The 18,053-nt window shown below is 54.4% G+C and overlaps 1 protein-coding gene and 2 long non-coding RNA genes across 3 annotated transcripts; all 3 read right to left on the bottom strand.

Annotated features, from left to right (window-relative positions):
* Positions 1-871: 871 nt before the first annotated feature.
* LOC309347570 lies at positions 872-7,523 on the bottom strand. The gene is made up of 2 exons (XR_014158983.1): positions 7,241-7,523; positions 872-1,377 (listed from the first exon to the last, which is right to left on the bottom strand). It is a non-coding gene; the product is annotated as an uncharacterized lncRNA (long non-coding RNA).
* Positions 7,524-7,958: 435 nt separating this feature from the next.
* LOC309346609 lies at positions 7,959-9,687 on the bottom strand. Its single transcript, XR_014158707.1, has 2 exons — positions 9,399-9,687; positions 7,959-8,842 (listed from the first exon to the last, which is right to left on the bottom strand). It is a non-coding gene; the product is annotated as an uncharacterized lncRNA (long non-coding RNA).
* A 463-nt stretch (positions 9,688-10,150) lies between these two features.
* On the bottom strand, positions 10,151-16,067 carry LOC309347374 (rho-related GTP-binding protein RhoU-like). Its single transcript, XM_081871910.1, has 3 exons — positions 15,796-16,067; positions 13,265-13,323; positions 10,151-11,169 (listed from the first exon to the last, which is right to left on the bottom strand). The coding sequence occupies exons 1-3, from the start codon at positions 15,980-15,982 to the stop codon at positions 10,717-10,719; spliced, it is 699 nt and encodes a 232-aa protein (XP_081728036.1). The 5' UTR covers positions 15,983-16,067; the 3' UTR covers positions 10,151-10,716.
* Between the last annotated feature and the right edge of the window lie 1,986 nt (positions 16,068-18,053).

Raw genomic sequence — 18,053 nt, 5'->3', positions numbered from 1 at the left:
TAGCCTTGAGTTACCTTTGCGTAATAAATTGGGTCAGGAACCTGCCTGAAGGTCCCAGGAAGAAACAGCCACTAGTTGCTCCATCCCCTGTTGCGAAAGCCGAAGAGGCCTGGAGCCAAAAACAGACTGTTTTTCTCTTTTTGTAACACCAGGGCAGGAACTTCTCTGAGCTTGCAGAGCGTGGGGGTTCTTCTGGGGCCTGCTGCACCCTTCCCCACTTCCTTCTCCTGCGTCGCAAGGCCCTTGGGCTCCCTCCCGATTCCGCGATTCTTGGTTACGGCTCCAGAACTGGCCTACAAGAACCAGCACCTGTCCAGGGAAACGTTTTCAGTGCCCAATATGAGTGGGGTGAAATGCAAAGTGAAAAACGAAGAAAGGACCCCTGAGCATGAGCAGAGATCCATCAGCACCATGCAAACACAAGCCCCTCCTCACCTGGGCCTGGAATTAAGAGCCTCAAAGAGCAGAGCCGGACTTGCTAACTGCCTCAGACGCCGTCTCTGTCTTGAGGAAATCAAGCCCTATCCAGAACATACTAAGAGTGCCTCTGAGCTGCTACAGAGTGCAGGAATTCAGGGACAGAGTTCTCCAGTTCGTCAGAGGGCCTGCATGCATTATTATTCCAGCTTCTTTTCCTGCAGGGGTAGCCAACAGGGCACCCATGGGTGCAATAGCACCCTCGTGGCCTTTCCCAGATGCCCACAAAGCCGCTGGCATGTGGGGGGGGGAACTGTACAGATAGCAAAACCACAAGACGACCCGGATTGTCGCCAGATTCTGCGCACAGATCTGTAGGTGCAGACCATCCCGCAATTCACTCTTGTTTGTTAAGAAAATTCCCAAACCCGGATTCACGGGCGACTTTGGGTCATTTCTCTAAGGTAGTCTATTTTATTTTTTATTTTATTTTTATTTTTTCCAAAAAAAATTATTAATTTTCAAAAAATTATAAACAAACAAGACAAACAAACAAACACAAATCATAATCTTATTAAAAATTATACTTATTAACATTGTTAAGTGACTTCCTCGCTTCTCCTTGGTTGAATTTCCATGCATATCCATTTAACGGTTCTTCCAAATTTACCTTTAGCTTTAACATCTTTCAGTCTTTTCATTTTGAAATTATACAAATTGATTCATCACTTAACTTATAAAAAATCCTAAGCCAATTAGTTATCTGCAAGTTATTTCCAACTAATTTAACTTAACATATTTAATCAAATAATCATTAAATTTTTTCCATTCTTCCTGGTCCTCCTCCTCCTTCTGGTCACAGACTCTTCCAGTTAGGTCGGCCAGCTCCAAAAATTCCATCATCTTCATCTGCCATTCTTCTATCGTTGGTAATTCTTGGGTTTTCCACTTTTTAGCTACCTAATAAAATACGAGCAGCAGTTGTGGCATACAAAAATAATTTAACATCTTTCTTGGGCAATTCCAAGAAGAAAGGCCTCTGGTTTCTTTATGAATGTATATTTCAACATTTTTTTCAATTCATTATATATCTTTTCCCAGAAGTCTTTCACCTTGGGGCAGGTCCACCACATGTGATAGAAGTGTGAAAGGCATATAAACACATTTAAAACAGACTACCTTACCTTCTTTCACATGTTTATATGCCTTCCGCACTTCTAAACTTAAAATCCATTGTTGTGTATTGTTTTAAATGTTTGTTTTGCTGTTGGGATTGTAGTTCCATTTGTGTTTCTCAAAAAGCTGGTCTCTGACCGTAATAAATTTCATGTACATGATAAAGGGAAAAGTTTTAGCAGGTCTGAATTCCACCCAGATCCTTTGGGGATGAATGGGTGAAACCCATGGGCTCATGAACCTAACAAGACAGCAAGACTGCTTTGCTGTCCTGGTTGGCAAAAATTGCGATGCAACAGCAAAACAAGCGAAGGCTATTCTCGGCTGCATCCGCAGAATCGAGTGTCCAGATCAGGGGACGTCCTAGTCCTGCTCTCTTCTCCCTTGGTCAGGCCCAGCACTCATCCTGCTCCCCCTCCCCATAACGGCCAATCCACAATGCATCTGGGCAGATGGCCAGACAGAAACATGCCAGGCATGGTGGCACAGCGCTGAGCCACCATGTGCCACCATGAGAAGCCAGCCTGCAAAAGCACATACCCTTCCCTCTGTCTCCCGGGGGGTCCTGCCCATCTCTGGGGCCTCCAACCTGACCAGGATCACACCCTGGAGCGCAAACGAGTCGTTGGCCCCGATCCAGAGCCTTTTCCCAAAGACGGGCAAATGGGCAGAGGCTCCTCCCTTGAACGGCGGACAAAGAACTGGCTCGGCTGCTCTTGCCAACTTGATCACAAGGAAGCGGGTGGACCCATGCAAAGCCTGGCACCGGCAGGAGGAACAGCTAATCCCTCTCACCCGACCTGGGAGGGAGAGGACCCACAGGGAGACTGGGATGGCTGGCTCCTCTGACGCCCTCCCTGCAGGCAGGGAAAGGCCCTTGGAGCTGGAGGGGAGGGCAGCCTGGAGCTCTGGTGCCCTGTGAAATTCGCAGCTGATTCATGCTTGGAGCTGGTCTGGCCCTGATGGCCTTGTGGCGTAAGGGAGCCGGCCTGCTGGGTCGGGCCAAAGGCCCACCTGGTCCTGCCTCCTGTTCCCACAGTGGCCAAGTCCCCTTAAGGAGCAGGGAATGGAGGTAGAATGCCTCTAGACCTGGAGGCTCCATAAGAACGTGGGAATAGCCTGCCTGCTGCGTCAGTCCAAGGGCCCAGCTGCTTCTGCCTCCTCCCCTGTGAATTTGTCCAGTCCTCATCTAAAGACACCCAAGTTGGTTCGCATACCTGCCTCCTGTGGGAGGGAGTTCCACAGATTAACCCTGTGCTGCACGAAGAAAGACTTTTATCTGTCCTGAATCTTCACAAATTCTTGGGTTGCAAGAAAAACTTCTCCATGCCCTCCCCCCCGCCCCCCCGTGCAAGGTGAAGCAGAGACATCATCTTGCCAACAAAGGCCCGTATAGTTAAAGCCATGGTTTTCCCAGTAGTGATGTATGGAAGTGAGAGCTGGACCACAAAGAAGGCTGATCGCCAAAGAATGGATGCTTTTGAACTATGGTGCTGGAGGAGACTCTTGAGAGTCCCAATGGACTGCAAGAAGATCCAACCTCTCCATTCTGAAGGAAATCAGCCCTGAGTGCTCACTGGAAGGACAGATCGTGAAGCTGAGGCTCCAATACTTTGGCCACCTCCTGAGAAGAGAAGACTCCCTGGAGTAGACCCTGATGTTGGGAAAGATGGAGGGCACCAGGAGAAGGGGACGACAGAGGACGAGATGGCTGGACGGTGTTCTTGAAGCCACCAGCATGAGTTTGACCAAACTGTGGGAGGCAGTGGAAGACAGGAGTGCCTGGCGTGCTCTGGTCCAGGGGGTCACGAAGAGTCGGACACAACTAAACGACTAAACAACAATGCCCTCCCCCCAGGCATATTCTGAGAAACCTTTTGCCTTTTAGCTCTTCTCCAAACTACAATCCCAAATGCTGCCACAGTGACTCCTTCCCTTCCTTCCTTGAACTAATAATAATAATAATAATAATAATAATAATAATAAATTTTATTTATATCCCGCCTTCCCCAGCCGAAGCCGGGCTCAGGGCGGCTAACAACAATCAAGTGATCAAACAATCAAATAATCCAACATTCTAAAACATTTCATTATAAAAATTAATTAAAATCAAATTAATGGCAACCATTAAGCAAAATTCTGTGCAGGTTGCCAGAGGAGGGAGTCAGGCTGCGCCCTGACCAAAGGCCTGGTGGAACAACTCTGTCTTGCAGGCCCTGCGGAAAGATGTCAAGTCCCGCAGGGCCCTGGTCTCTTGTGACAGAGTGTTCCACCAGATCGGAGCCACAGCCGAGAAGGCCCTGGCTCTAGTTGAGGCCAGCCTAACCTCCCTGTGGCCCAGGACCTGTAGGTTCCTCTGTGGGGCATACCAGGAGAGGCGGTCCCGTAGGTACAAGGGTCCTAGGCCGTATAGGGCTTTAAAGGTTAAAACCAACACCTTAAACCTGATCCTGTACTCCACCGGGAGCCAGTGCAGCTGGTATAGTACCGGATGAATGTGATCTCGCAGCGAAGACCCCATAAGGAGTCTCGCCACGGCATTCTGCACCCGCTGGAGTTTCTGGGTCAGTCTCAAGGGCAGCCCCACATAGAGCGAGTTACAATAATCCTGTCTGGAGGTGACCGTCGCGTGGATCACAGTGGCTAGGTCAGGGCGAGAGAGATAAGGGGCCAACTGCTTAGCTTGGCGGAGATGAAAAAATGCTGCCTTTGTAATAGCTGCAATCTGCGCCTCCATGGAGAGGGAGGTATCGAAGATTACACCCAAACTCTTAACGGACGGTGTTGGCACTAATTGCACCCCCGCAAGAGATGGGAGTTGCCCCCTCAATCCCATATCGTCCAGTCCCAGCCAGAGGACCTCTGTCTTCGAAGGATTTAACTTCAACCGGCTCCCACGTAACCATCCAGCCACAGCTTCCAGACATCTCGCCAGTGTGTCTGGGGCCGAGTCAGGATGGCCATCCATCAACAGATAGAGTTGGGTGTCATCGGCATACTGATGGCAGCCCAGCCCAAAACTCCGGACAAGCTAGGCGAGGGGGCGCATAAAGATGTTAAAAAGCATCGGGGAGAGTATCGCACCCTGAGGCACTCCACACACCAAGGAGTGGCGCGATGACAATTCCCCCCCAAGCGCCACCCTCTGTCCCTGACCAGAGAGAAATGAGTGCAGCCATTGAAGGACTGTGCCCTGGATCCCCACGTCGGCAAGGCGGTGGTCTAGGAGTTCCTGATCGACCATGTCAAAGGCTGCTGACAGGTCTAGAAGAATCAGCAGCCCCGACCCGCCTCGATCCAGCTGCCTGCAGAAATCATCTGTTAGGGCGACCAGAGCCGTCTCGGTCCCATGGCCAGCGCGGAAGCCGGACTGGAATGGATATGGGCTGCCCTTTTTGAAACCTTTTCCAGCTCTTCAATCTCCGTTATGAGACGAGGCACCCAGAACCAGGCACAGGACTGCCAATGCCGTCGCGGCAGAGATTTGTAGAGCCGCATCCGTTTTATTCCCAATTCCTTTCCAAGGATCCCCAGCGTGGAATTTGCCTTTTTTTTTTTTTCACAGCCCCCCCACCCACCCACCCATGGGGCAGACCTCTCCATCTCTCCTGGATGCATTTGTGCCTTGCGGGGGCTTAGACTAGATGTCCCCTGGGGGTCCCTTCCAAGCCTGCAAGTCTGTGGCTCCAGGATCTTAGCTTTTGACGAGCCCAAGGTGCATCGTGGGCACCCCTGCTGGCACAACTTGGCAAACCCTTTCCCATGCCCACTTTAAAGGCAACCCAACTGCTCCCCCACCCCACGTTTTCCCACTTTCCTCCATCTCTCTCCCTCCCCGCCCCCCCCCCCCGCCATGCAAGCCCCTACACGCCCTCCCTGCGAGGCCCACAGGTAGGGGGCGGGCAAGGCCAAGCTGAGCGCCAACTCCAGCAGGAACAGCCTGTCCTTGCCAAGCCGGCAGCCGCCCCCTGCGGGTGCTGATGGGCAGGGAGGGTGCAGCTTGGGCCCTTCCTCCTCCTCCTCCTGCCCCCCCATATCAAGTTGGATCCTGCAGCAGGGTGGGGCCAGGCAAGAAGCCTGCCAGCCCCGGAGAATGAGGGCAGGGAGAGGACCCAGGAGTCCGGGAGAGGACCCAGGAGTACTGCAGCCGAAGCCTCTGCAGAACCCAGGAATTGGAATCTAGTCGAAATCCCGGAGAATGTGGGGCTGAGGAAAGGGGGGGCTCCAGGGGACCCAGGCTGGTTGCCCCCCCCAACATGGCTGATCAGCGCCTAGACTGCCCCCCTCTCTTTGCAGGCTCTGGCCAGGTGGTAGCACCCCCAGGGAAGGTGTCTGCTTGCCTCCAACTGGCTGCGGTTGAGTGGCGAGGCAAGCGCACTCCGCACGCGCTCAGAGGCACTCTTGTTCCTTCACTTTTTATGTCCGTGCCGCATTATACTGTCTGAGCAGTTTGTAACCCACGGGATGAAGGATGGCAAAATGAAGGCGATTGCTGCATTTGGGGGGGGGGGCTGGACTAGATGGCCCTTGGAGGTCCCCTCCCAACTCTACCATCTGACGAGTCTAAACTCTAATGCCAAGGTTGCCCTCCTTAATAACGGGGAAGCGAGGAAGGAGATCCGGGCCCGCCTGCAGCTCGCCCTGCCTCGTCATCATGTGCACTCTGCACATGCTCAGGGGGAAGAGGCCTGGCCCTTTCACCCCTTCCCGCGGAACGGCTGGGCACACCCCGCAGGGCAAAGTCCCAAGGACTCCTGGGCCTCATCCAGCACCCGCTGGCAGGCCGGGCTGTGCGCCAGCAGGCCGCCTTTGATGCCCCGATCAGATGGCGGCAGCTGGGCAGGTTGCGGCAGGGGAGAAAAGGTGCCAGGGGTGGCCGGCAAGAGGCAGGCGGGGGCCCAAGAAGCGCTGGCTGCCCTCGCCAAAGAGGAGGAGGCCTGCAGGCTCTCAGCCTCCCTCTGCCCCACAGAGCAGGGTGGGGCGGCTGCCAGGTTGTGGGCCTGGAGCCCAGGTTCCGGAAAACCCCCAGGAAGAGGCGAGGGAGGCAGGCAGGAGCCAAGCAGGAGGGAGGGAGGGAAAGGAAGGAAGGAAGGAAGGAAGGAAGGAAGGAAGGAAGGAAGGAAGGAAGGAAGGAAGGAAGGGGGAGGGAGGGAGGGAGGGAGGGAGGGAGGGAGGAAGGGGGAGGAAGGAAGGAAGGAAGGAAGGGGAGGGAGGGAGGGAGGAAGGGAGGGAGGGAGGAAGGAAGGAAGGAAGGAAGGGGAAGGAAGGAAAGAAGGAAGGAAGGGGGAGGGAGGGCGGGAGGGAGGGAGGGAGGAAGGAAGGAAGGAAGGAAGGAAGGAAGGAAGGAAGGAAGGAAGGAAAGAAAGAAAGAAAGAAAGAGGAGGAAGGAATAGCTCTGGCTTCCAGCTCCCTCGGAAGGTGGTGCAATCTCCTTCCTTGGAGGTTTTTAAGCAGAGGTTGGATGGCCATCGGTCAAGGATTCTTCAGCTGAGATTCCTGCATTGCAGGGGTTGGGCTGGATGACCCCCGGGTGCCCCTTCCAACTCTACGATTCCATGAGTGTCTACCAAAAGAAGGCGCCTAAGCCAGGAGGGAGGACAAAGGCAGGCAGGCCTACCAGCCTCCCGGCTTTCTGTTCCCTTCTTACCCCTTTTCCGGCTGCTCCTCCCAATCGCCTGGCCTGAGGCAGCGTCTCCCAGCCGAAGATTCTGCCTCCGGGGTCAGGAAAAGCAACTTCTCAGAGGAGCCCCAGCGGAGAACAGGGCGCAAGCGAGGCTGACATGTCCGCTGCCGTCCTGTTAATATTAACAGGCCCAGACTTGCCACAAAGGCCAAAGTGCAGCCCAGGGACACGAAGCTGCGCCTTTAAAGCTCAGGTGCCCCTGAGCACGTGCAGAGTACATTTTCCCTACTCACCGAATTAGCTGGAGCAGAGGGCAGCCGAGATGGCGGGGACAGCAGTGCCCCCCTCTCCGGAGGTTTTTGGGACTCCAGCTCCCATGAGCCCCAGTGGTCAAGGATGATGGGACTTGTGGTCCAGGCATATCCGGAGGGCACAACGTTGGAAACCTCTGGGTTAGAACCATCGCCTCTGTCTATTGGGATTTGGAGAGAGGGGCGAAAGGGGGCGCTCTGTCCAGAAGGGGGTCATATCGAAAAGGGAACCGTGACAAAACATTGGGGCAGGAGGAGGAAGTGGGGGCTATAGGGGAATTGCAGAGACAGAAACGGAGCCCAGGACATAGACACAAAGTCCATCTCTTTATCACATATAGTCATTGAAGGGGGTCAGACTAGATGGCCCATGGGGTCCCAGCCAACTCTGGCCCAAGTCATGCTGAATGAGGGAGAAACAAAAATACATCTTTACTCATTGTTCATTTATTGCATTTCTGCCCCAACTTTTCCTCCAACAGGGCTTCAGGTGGAGCACGTGATTCTCTTCCTGCCCCCCCTTTTTTGGGGGGGTGAAACCCGAAGTCCCTTTCCTCCCTTCCGCCTCTGACCCCCGGGGGGGGGGACCAGACCCAAGGCAGGCATTCACACAGGAGAGGAAAGAAAACAGCTTATTTTTAATCGAGAGACAATACTTCAAAGGGAGCTTTCCCCCACCCCACAAAAAAAAGTCAGAAATGCTCCTGTGCAAATGCAACCTAGAGATTTTTGTTGCAAGGGGGGAGGCTGTTCTCTGACCCCCCAAGAAAGAAAAGCAGCGGCGCGCATTTCATCTCTGTGTTGCAGCAAAATTGAAAACCCGTCACCTTTTGTAATTTTCCAAATTCCTGTACGTGGGTGGGGTGTGGGGTTTTTTTTGGGGGGGTGCGATTGCATTGAGAACTACAAAGCAGACTTTTTCCCCCCCCTCCCCCTCCCCTTTGCAGCCAGGAGGCTGGAGAATTCCAGCTTGCAAAAAACCCAAAAAAACTGCTTTTCAGGAAGGACACAGGTGGAGGGGGGGCAGGAGAAACAGGAAACGGAAAAGTGAGAAAGCAGCTCCCAATTCCCAGGATTTTATTTTTTTTCCATGGAAAGAGAAATGAAGGGGAAGGAGGGAAAGTTTTGCAGGTTCCCTGCAAGGCAAAGAGAACGAGAAACTGGGCAGGTGGGGGGATTCCCCCCCCCAAAAAAGCACATTTCCACCTGCCTCCTTGCAAGGGGGGGCAACAGGGCTCAGAAAGAGACACCAGGTTGTCTCACAGCATTTTATTGGGGGCGCAGCTTGGGGTTTTTTTATTAATTCTTTTCTTGCCTCCAGTGGCGTAGCGTGGGGGGGTGCAGGGGGGGCCGGCCGCACCGGGCGCAACATCTGGGGGGGCGCGCTCGCCGCCTCCAGAGTCGCCGAAGAGCCTCGGGCGCAGGCTGTAGCAGAGCCCCATGTCTCGCGGAACCGACAAGCTGTGCGCGCGTCCGGGCTGAAGGCGTCCGGCAGGCAGCGGCTCTCAGCGCTCACCACGGTCCCCGCACGTCAGGGCCGCGGAGGGCGCGCCAGGCAGCCCCACCTCACAGCCCCGCAGCCACCGCTGCTGCTGCTGGAGCTGCTGGGCCATGTTGCATTTTCCTCGCCTCTCTGCCCTCCTCCTCCTCCGGGCAAGCGGCGTCATTTGGGCAGCAGCGCCAGCGCCAACTCGCCTCAGATCACCTGACACGGACCCGCTGCCGCCGCCGTGGCTACCTTACCGTAAATACCCCAGCCCAGGCAGCAGCAAGAAGAAGCTGGCAGCGGCGGCAGGTTAGGGGTGCAAATTACTTGCCTTGCCCTGGGTGCTGACAACCCACGCTACGCCGCTGCATGCCTCTCTATCCACCTCTATCCAAGGATACTTGGTTCTCCCAATCCTCATTTAATCCCTGCAACAGCAACCCTGTGAGGTAGGTCAGGCTGAGAGAGGAGGTGGCTGACCCCCCAACGTCACACCCGGGGAGCTTCGTGGCCGAGTAGGGATTTGAACCCTGGTCCTAGTCTGACCGTGATGCCTGGGTCAGACCAAATACAGTCATACCTCAGGTTCAAGACGCTTCAAGTTGCGTTTTTTCAGGTTACGGACCGCCACAACCTGGAAGTACCGGAACGGGTTAGTTCCGGGTTTTGGCGGCCGTGCAAAAGCACTAAATCGCGCTTTGCACATCCTGCACGGATCACGTTCGCAACCCGAGCGTCCACTGTACACACACACACACACACACACACACACACTGCAGTTTCAAGGCCTGGGTTTCGTCTCAGGAGAAAGGCACAAATGGCGTAAAAAAAATCACTCTACAACTTTTCCTTTCCAGAAACTTTCCCCCCCACCCGAAATATTCTCCTTCCGAAACCAAGAACCAAAGTTTGCTGTGCTTGCTGCATTGCAGGGGCTTGGAGCTAGGTGGCCCTGGGGGGGGGGGGTTCTCTTCCAACTCTACAAAATTTTCAGATTCAAGTGGTTAAAAAAATGTCACTCCATCTCACACTTCTGCAAGTAAACCCCCACTCTGGGCAAGGGGCTGCTCCATCTCGCTCTCAGCTAAACCATGTGCAGAAGTTTTATTTTTGGGGATGGGGAGGCAAACATTCCCTAGAGATATTTGGGTCTACAAATATATGGCCCTTTTCAGTGGGGCTGGGAGCTGAAGGTCCCAAATCCCAAGGTGGGGGGGGGGCGCAAGAACATTAGAAGAGCCCAGCTGCTGGATGAGGCCCAAAGGGGACCCCATCTAGTCCAGCCACACAGGGGCCAAATACCCCATAAAACCTAAGAATTCAGATAGACTGCCTCTGGGGCAGGAGGTTCCACAAGAGCTTGAGAAGCTCAGGTCAATGGCCCAGCCTCCTGTTCTCACAGCTGCCAACCACGAAGACCAGCAACCAGGACACCAAACGCAGCCGTTCAGAAACATCTGCTCTGTCCAGCCATGCCAGCAGAGCGTCCCTAAATGAAAGCCTGGCCACGTCCCTCTCGGAGACGAGGAAACGTCTTTGCGATCCGTTTGGAGATCTGTTTGGCCCTGCCGAAATTCCGCCTGATGTCCCTGCGAAGAAGGCCAGCCCAGCCTGGCCCCTCTCAAAAGCCAACGCCCCTCGGTTGGTCCAGTCTGCAGGCGAACCCATTAGAAGGGGTCAGGCCATGCGGGAATCGCCCGGCGCTACGACAGGCAGACGTGCTTCCTCCACCAAGCCTTGGAGAGGGTCCGGATGCGGCTGGCGGTGCTGCGTCGCTGCGGCTTGGGCGGGGGGCCACGGGCGCCGCGCAGCCCTGCGGTGATGGCTGTGTCGAAGACCTCCTTTAGGTTGTGCTGGGTGAGGGCCGAGCACTCCACATAGCCCAGCAAGCCGGCCTTGGCGGAGAGGGTGCGGGCAGCCGAGGGAGACACGGGCTTCTCCCGGCGCCGGGACAGGGCGATGAGGACCTTGACGTCCTGGCGCAGGTCCGACTGGGTGCCCACCAGCAGAACGGGCGTGGCGGGGCAGTGGCGGCGCAATTCGGGGAGCCACTTCTCGGAGATGTTCTGGAACGAGGTGGGAGACACGACGCTGAAGCAGAGCAGGACCACGTCCGCCTTCGGGTAGCAGAGGCGCCGCAGGCTGTCAAATTCGTCCTGGGGGGGGGGCAAAGAGGGGCAGCTGTGAGGAGGGAGAGAGGGGTGCCCTGCAAGCTGGCGCCCCTGCGGACACCGAACCAGGGAACCGCAGAGCTGGGAGGGGCCCTCTAGGGGTCATCTAGACCAACCCCCGCAACGCGGCAGGAATCGCCACTCCAGAATCCGTGGCAGGCAGCCAGGCAACCTCTGTTTAAAGCGCTCCGATGAATCAGAAAACGATGACCCTAGTTGATTCTAACCGCAGGGGTGGGAGGGGGCCCCCTGGTGGTCATCCAGGCCAACCCCCTTCTAGGGAGGAAGGGCAGCATAGGTAAAAGTAAAGGGACCCCTGACCATTAGGTCCAGTCGCGGACAACTCTGTGGTTGCGGCGCTCATCTCGCTTTATTAGCCAAGGGAGCAGGCGTACAGCTTCCGGGTCATGTGGCCAGCATGACTAAGCCGCTTCTGGCGAACCAGAGCAGCGCACGGAAACGCCGTTTACCTTCCCGCCGGAGCGATACCTATTTATCTACTTGCACTTTGTGCTTTTGAAATGCTAGGTTGGCAGGAGCAGGGATCGAGCAACGAGAGCTCACCCCGTCGCAGGGATTCGAACCGCTGACCTTCTGATCGGCAAGTCCTAGGCTCTGTGGTTTAACCCACAGTGCCACCCGCGTCCCCATCAGTTCGCCAGAAGCGGCTTAGTCATGTTGGCCACATGACCCGGAAGCTGTACGCCGGCTCCCTTGGCCAGCAAAGCGAGATGAGCGCCGCAACCCCAGAGTTGGCCACAACTGGACCTAATGGTCAGGGATCCCTTTACCTTAAGCCATATTGATTTGTACGCTGTTGGTGGATTTTTGTCATTGTCTTGTTGGGCTGTGTATGTGATAAAGGGGAGCCATACCGTGGTGAAGGCGTCTTCTTCTGTTTGTCCCCGTGTCAGTTTCAGTTTATTGGTTAATTTTTCTACTAGAGCTGTTTCCCATACTACTTGGTCCCATTGGTCCATGCTTACTCCTGACAGGTCTCTCCAGTGTCTGGTTATTGTGTTTCTGGCTGCTGAAAGTAGGTGGGTTATGAGTTCTTTGTGGTGTAAGTGGGCATTGTTGTCTTGGAAGATGTTTCGTTGGGCCAATTCTGGGGTGGTTTCTAATACTTGTTTGGTTATTTTACTTATTTCTCAGATGGCTGTTGTCCAGAATTGTTGGATTTTGGGGCACTCCCACCAAATGTGGAGGTATGTGCCTATGGAGGTGCACCCTCTCCAGCATTTTGGTGAGGTTCCTGGGCATATTAGCCCTAGTTTTCTTGGTGTTAGGTAGCACCTGTAAGGTGAGCTATTTCCTTTTCATAGATATGGATTTAAAGGGGGGGGGTTAGACCACATTCTGGTCCACTGAGTGGGGTTAATCTCATAGCCTATGTCATCCTCCCATTGTTTTTGGATTGCATCTAGGGAGTTCGTGGGATTTTGTAGTAGTATTTTATATACTGCGGATACCATTCCTCTACCGTGTCCCTTTGTTGTTAGAAGGAGGTTTTCGAAGGTTGTCAGGGGCCTAGTTGCTGCTGATTTTACTGCTGGGTTGTTTAAGAAGGCATGTAATTGGTGATGTGTTAACCAAGGCATTTGGGTGTCTTCTAGTTTGTCTTGTCTTTTTTGTGTTGACAAAGGTTTGTTATTTTTTGTAGAAGTAAAAATTAAGCTATATGTCTATTTCAAAGGCAAATTGCAACCACAGCCAGAATGGATCAATATCTACGTGTCTGTATTAGGACCCCGGACACTAGAGCTGATCCTCTTCGGTTTCCCCACAAGCCAGATTCAAGAGGCGCAGAGAGGCGCCCCAAATAAATGTGGCCCCGCGAAGCCCACCTGCGCTTCTCGCCTCTGGGACACCTTTGCCCTTACAGGTTTGCAGAGAGGGGAAGCCAGCTGCTTCATTTGAGGAGGGGAAAGCGGTTCAGCGGCAGGCTTGCAACCCTCGGGAATAAATTCAAAAAAACATGTTGCTAGACCTCAAGAAGGCCAAAGGGACGGTTAGGAAGGGCCAGGTCAAAGTGCCAAGTCCAGGTCAGTCTCCAACCCATCCCGTCCGGCCTCCTTACCTGCCCTGCGGTGTCGCACAGCTGCAGCCGGATAGGGTCTCCGTCGACCTGCACCACAGCTGGGGGGCGAAACAGAAAAACGGGGGTCAGACTTGGGGAGGAAGACAGACCCAGCTGCCCCAGATCAAGACACGGCATCAAGGTTTTCCCTCGCCCAGTGGTGGAAGTCAGAGCCCAGCGCCTTCCTGCTCAGTCTCCCTGGCACTGGAGGCGGAAGGGGTCTCCAAAGGTCATCCAGCCCAACCCCATGGAACACAAGGGTTGCAGCTCAAGGATCCCTGACAGAAGGAGAATTGTGGTTCTTGACAGACTCCTTTGAAGACTCCCCCCAGGGTCATCTAGCCTAGAGGCTGATATTCATTTAATTTTTTGGTGACTCCGCCGGAACTCAAACCCGGAGCAGAGGCTGATATTGATGAATGGGAAGAAGAGAGAGACAATTCCCCTTAATACTTGGCTGCAGAAGCAGACTCTCTTTGGATAAATATAATTCTATCTGGAATGAGTTTACGCAGAATATATTAGTTTACTGGCAAATATTTGTGTATTCGGATAATAAGAATATACACACCTGCATATTAATGGATGGCAACAGTATTTTCTTCTTCTTTTGCATTCCCACTCACTCTTTTCTCCCCCCCCCATCTCTTTATGAATGAAACTATTCTAATAAAATACCTACAATCATAATAAAATTCTAGCCCAACTCTTGCAGTGCAGGGAGCACAACTCAGCAATCCCCGACCCATGCTCCATTGCAAAACCTCGTTATTCACTGCGTCGTAGTTTGGGAGGGAACCCCAGCGAACATATAGGCCAACCCCCAACCACTTTTATACTTATTTAATACAAAATAAAAAAATTCCTTCCAGTAGCACCTTAAAGACCAACTAAGTTAGTTCTAACTTAGACAACAGATCAACAGAGCCAGACTGATACCCAGAGAGAACTTGCTGCAAGACAGACCCAAAAAAGAAAATAACAGAACACCTCTAGTCATCACATACAGCTCCCAAGTTAAAACAGTACAACGCATCATCAGAGATCTACAACCTCTCCTGGACAATGACAGTTCTCTTTCTCAAGCTCTGGGAGGAAGACCTTTCATTGCCTACAGACAGCCACCCAGTCTTAAACAACTCCTAACCCACAATAATACTACTACCAGACCTAACACGGACACTGGCACCAGAGCCTGCAATAAACCCAGATGCCAACTTTGCTGCCACATACACCCGGACAACACCATTACTGGCCCCAACAACATCACACATACCATCTCGGGACTATTTAATTGCTCATCGTCTAACATTGTGTATGCCATCAAATGCCAACAGTGTCCTTCAGCTCTCTATATTGGACAAACAGGCCAAACCTTACGCCAAAGGATAAACGGACATAAATCGGACATCAGGAATCACAAGACAGAGAAACCAGTAGGAGAACACTTCAATCTCCCAGGACATTCTATACAAGATCTCAAAGTAGCTGTTCTATTACAAAGGAATTTCAGAAATAGACTGGAAAGAGAAGCTGCTGAATTGCAACTTATTACCAAACTTAAAACCATGGAGAGACCTGGTCTGAACAAAGACATTGGATTCTTATCTCATTATACATGACAATGCCATTTTTCACCTTCTCACCCCTTGCTTCCTCCTGTAAGACCTATTGCAGTCGTTAAGAGTCGTCAACAGGCTCATCACAGCTATCTGCCAATCACCCATTCCCACCACCCTTCTGAGTAATACCCCTCCCCACCTTCTCACTATATAGAAGGGTCTGGTGACTTCTGTTTCAGTGTATCTGAAGAAGTGTGCATGCACACGAAAGCTCATACCAAGAACTAACTTAGTTGGTCTTTAAGGTGCTACTGGAAGGAATTTTTTTATTTTGTTTTGACTATGGCAGACCAACACGGCTACCTATCTATAACTGGATATACTTATTTAATGTTATTATTCTGACGTCATTTGTTTAGTTTGCATTCCCCGCGTCATCCGCAGATCTCCTCCGGCAGCGTTCGCTCAGACTGAGGCTACTCTGCTGAAATGAACGTTTGTCTTTCGCCAGGTAGGAACTAGGAAAGGAAAACTTGGATGCGGTTGGCTCCAGGCCTGCAAATCTTTCCCGGCAGAAGGAGGCAAGCAGGAAGAGGCTCTTGCCGGGGTCTCCCGTGAAAAAGGCTTTGCAGAAGCCCCTGCAAACCGGGCTCCCAGCAGGGCCTCTCTTTGGGGAGCAGGTAAACCTGCAAGGTTGGCGGTGCCCTCTGGCTGTTGAGCAGGCATCGCAAGGAGCACTAGCCACGCCCCATGTGGAATCACAGACCTGCACGGTTGGTTAGGGACCCCCAAAGGTCATCCATCTCAACCCCCTGCAATGGAAGCTGAAGAATAACCTCCGCGGATAAAAAAAACACAAAACTTCCCGGGAACCAGTGTCGTCGTGGCTCTTGCTCGTCCCCGCAGAGCGGGAAGGGCACCCCAAAGGTCATCCATCCCAACCCACACCCCCGCGCATCGCACGCGTACCGGAGAAGCGGTCGAGGGCGGTGGGGACGTATCGCGCGGGGAAGCCGTTGGTGCTGTAGCTGAGCGCCAGGCTGGTTTTCCCGACGGCGCCGTCGCCCAGCAGGACGCACTCGAGGCCCCGCAGGCGGCGCTGCTCGCGGGGGCGGCGCGGGGGCACCGGCGGGAGAGACTCGCCCTGCGGAGGCATCGCGGGGTCCCCTCGCAGAAAGCGCGCGGGCGGACGAACGGGCGGAGGAGAAGCGGCGGCGGACGCTCCTTCCAGGCTGTGCGCCCGGGCGCAGGCAGGCAAGTAGGCAGGGGAGCGCCTCGTCGGGGCCACGCCTCCCCGCCCAGGAGGACACGCCCCTTTGCGGGGGCGGGGTCTGTACCTGCCCCCTCACCTCGCGGCAGCCTCCGCCCTCGACGGGGAGGGCGCCGAGCCCCCACCCCAGCCTACTTCCAGCATGGAACAGGGGGAGGACTAGATGACCGTCGGGGGTCCCCTTCCCACGACTCCTCGATTCTATGGAGACGCTTCAGGCGGCTCGAGGGAAGGGATTCCTCCGGAAATCACAGGATCGTCGAGGGGGTGGGGACCCCCGAGGTCATCCAGTCCCACCCTCCCTGCCATGCGTAAAGGGCGACACTGTGGGCTGAAGCCAGGCTCCCTGCCCCCTCCTGCAAACCCCCCTCCCCCATTCCCTGCTTTGTCTCTCTGAAATGGAAAACATGCCCTTCCTGACAATGTGTTTCTTTTTGGAGGGGGCGTCTTCCTGCTTTGCGCATCAGACAGTAGCCGGGAAAAGAACACCCCCCGCGCGCGCCCTGGACGGCGCATCCCAGCGAAAACAGGAAACACACCCGAGGCGTTACTGGAAATTGGGAAGCGGGAGGCTGGGCGGGGAGCGGGGGGCAGGAGGTCCTCCGGTCCAAAACACTTTGTGCACGACCCCCTGGCGCCAACGGGCACCCCCCCCGCAAGGCTGGACGTGGCCCCTTTCCCCCAGAGTTCACACCAGCCTTGGCCAAGCCGGGTTAACAATCTTATGGGTAAGATTGGAAGGTTCCGGATAAATTGAAAGACGGGCTTCTTTACGCAGCGCAGAGTTAAACAGCGGAACTCCCTCCCACAAGAGGCCGGGGGGGACGGGACTTTGATGGCTTTGAAAGAGGAATGGGAAAATTCATGAAGGAAGAGTCAGGAAGAGTCAGAAAATTCATGAAGGAAGGGGGGCACTGTCCTGATCCGGCAGGCTCCTGTTCTTAGCCCAGACGCCTTCTTCCGTGTGGGGTGGGCACTCGCCTGGCCCTGGCACCGCCTGCGCTCCCGGATCCTGCCAAACCGGTTTGGCCGGCAGGAAGAGTAGAAAGGAGGGTGGACCCAGCCGGCCAGCCTAGGACATTGGCACCTGGGTCCTGAAAGCGGGTCTGATCCAAATGCCGAGGCAGACAAGACCTCCATCCTGTCCCTCGCGTGTGCCCCGTCGAGGGAGGCAGGTGGCAGACAGCCCGGGGGGTCCCCCTCCAAAGAGGGGTGCCAACACCACCTTCTCCTCTTCCAGCTGCTCCTTGGCCACCGAACGAGGAGGTGCCTCCATCACAGCTGCCCACCTTGGCCCCACGGAGGACCCAGATGAGCCAAACTCTGTCTGTCCAGGGGTCGGGGGCAATAGGAGCCAGCTCATTCGGGGTCTTCCATCTCTGAGGCCCAGGCAGCCGGCGGAGTATTGTGAGGTGTGGGGTCAGCGAATCCTAATTTAGTAAAGGTAAAGGGACCCCTAACAATTAGGTCCAGTCATGGCCGACTCTGGGGTTGCCGCACTCATCTCGCTTTATTGGCCGAGGGAGCCGGCGTACAGCTTTCGGGTCATGTGGCCAGCATGACTAAGCCGCTTCTGGCGAACCAGAGCAGCGCATGGAAAAGCCGTTTACCTTCCCAACAGAGCGGTACCTATTTATCTACTTACACTTTGACGTGCTTTTGGACTGCTAGGTTGGCAGGAGCAGGGACCAAGCAACAGGAGCTCACCCCATTGCGGGTATTCAAACCGCCAACCTTCTGATCAGCAAGCCCTAGGCTCTGTGGTTTAACCCACAGCGCCACCCGAAAGGTGCTGGGGCTCAAGGCTGCTTAGCCCCCACCCCTACCACCAGGGCCCTCTGTTCCCTCAGCTAGATTTTTGGACATCCTGCATTTCTAGCTCAGTGGGAGGGCGTCTGCTTGGGGTTGGACTAGATGAGCCTTGGGGATCCCATCCGACGCTGCCATCCTATGATTC

The sequence above is a fragment of the Podarcis erhardii genome (genome assembly GCF_964252035.2).
Source record: "Podarcis erhardii genome assembly, chromosome: 7".
In the NCBI taxonomy this organism is placed as follows: domain Eukaryota; kingdom Metazoa; phylum Chordata; class Lepidosauria; order Squamata; family Lacertidae; genus Podarcis; species Podarcis erhardii.
Note: the sequence above shows the minus strand (reverse complement) of the source record. Positions and strands in the feature narration are given on the sequence as shown.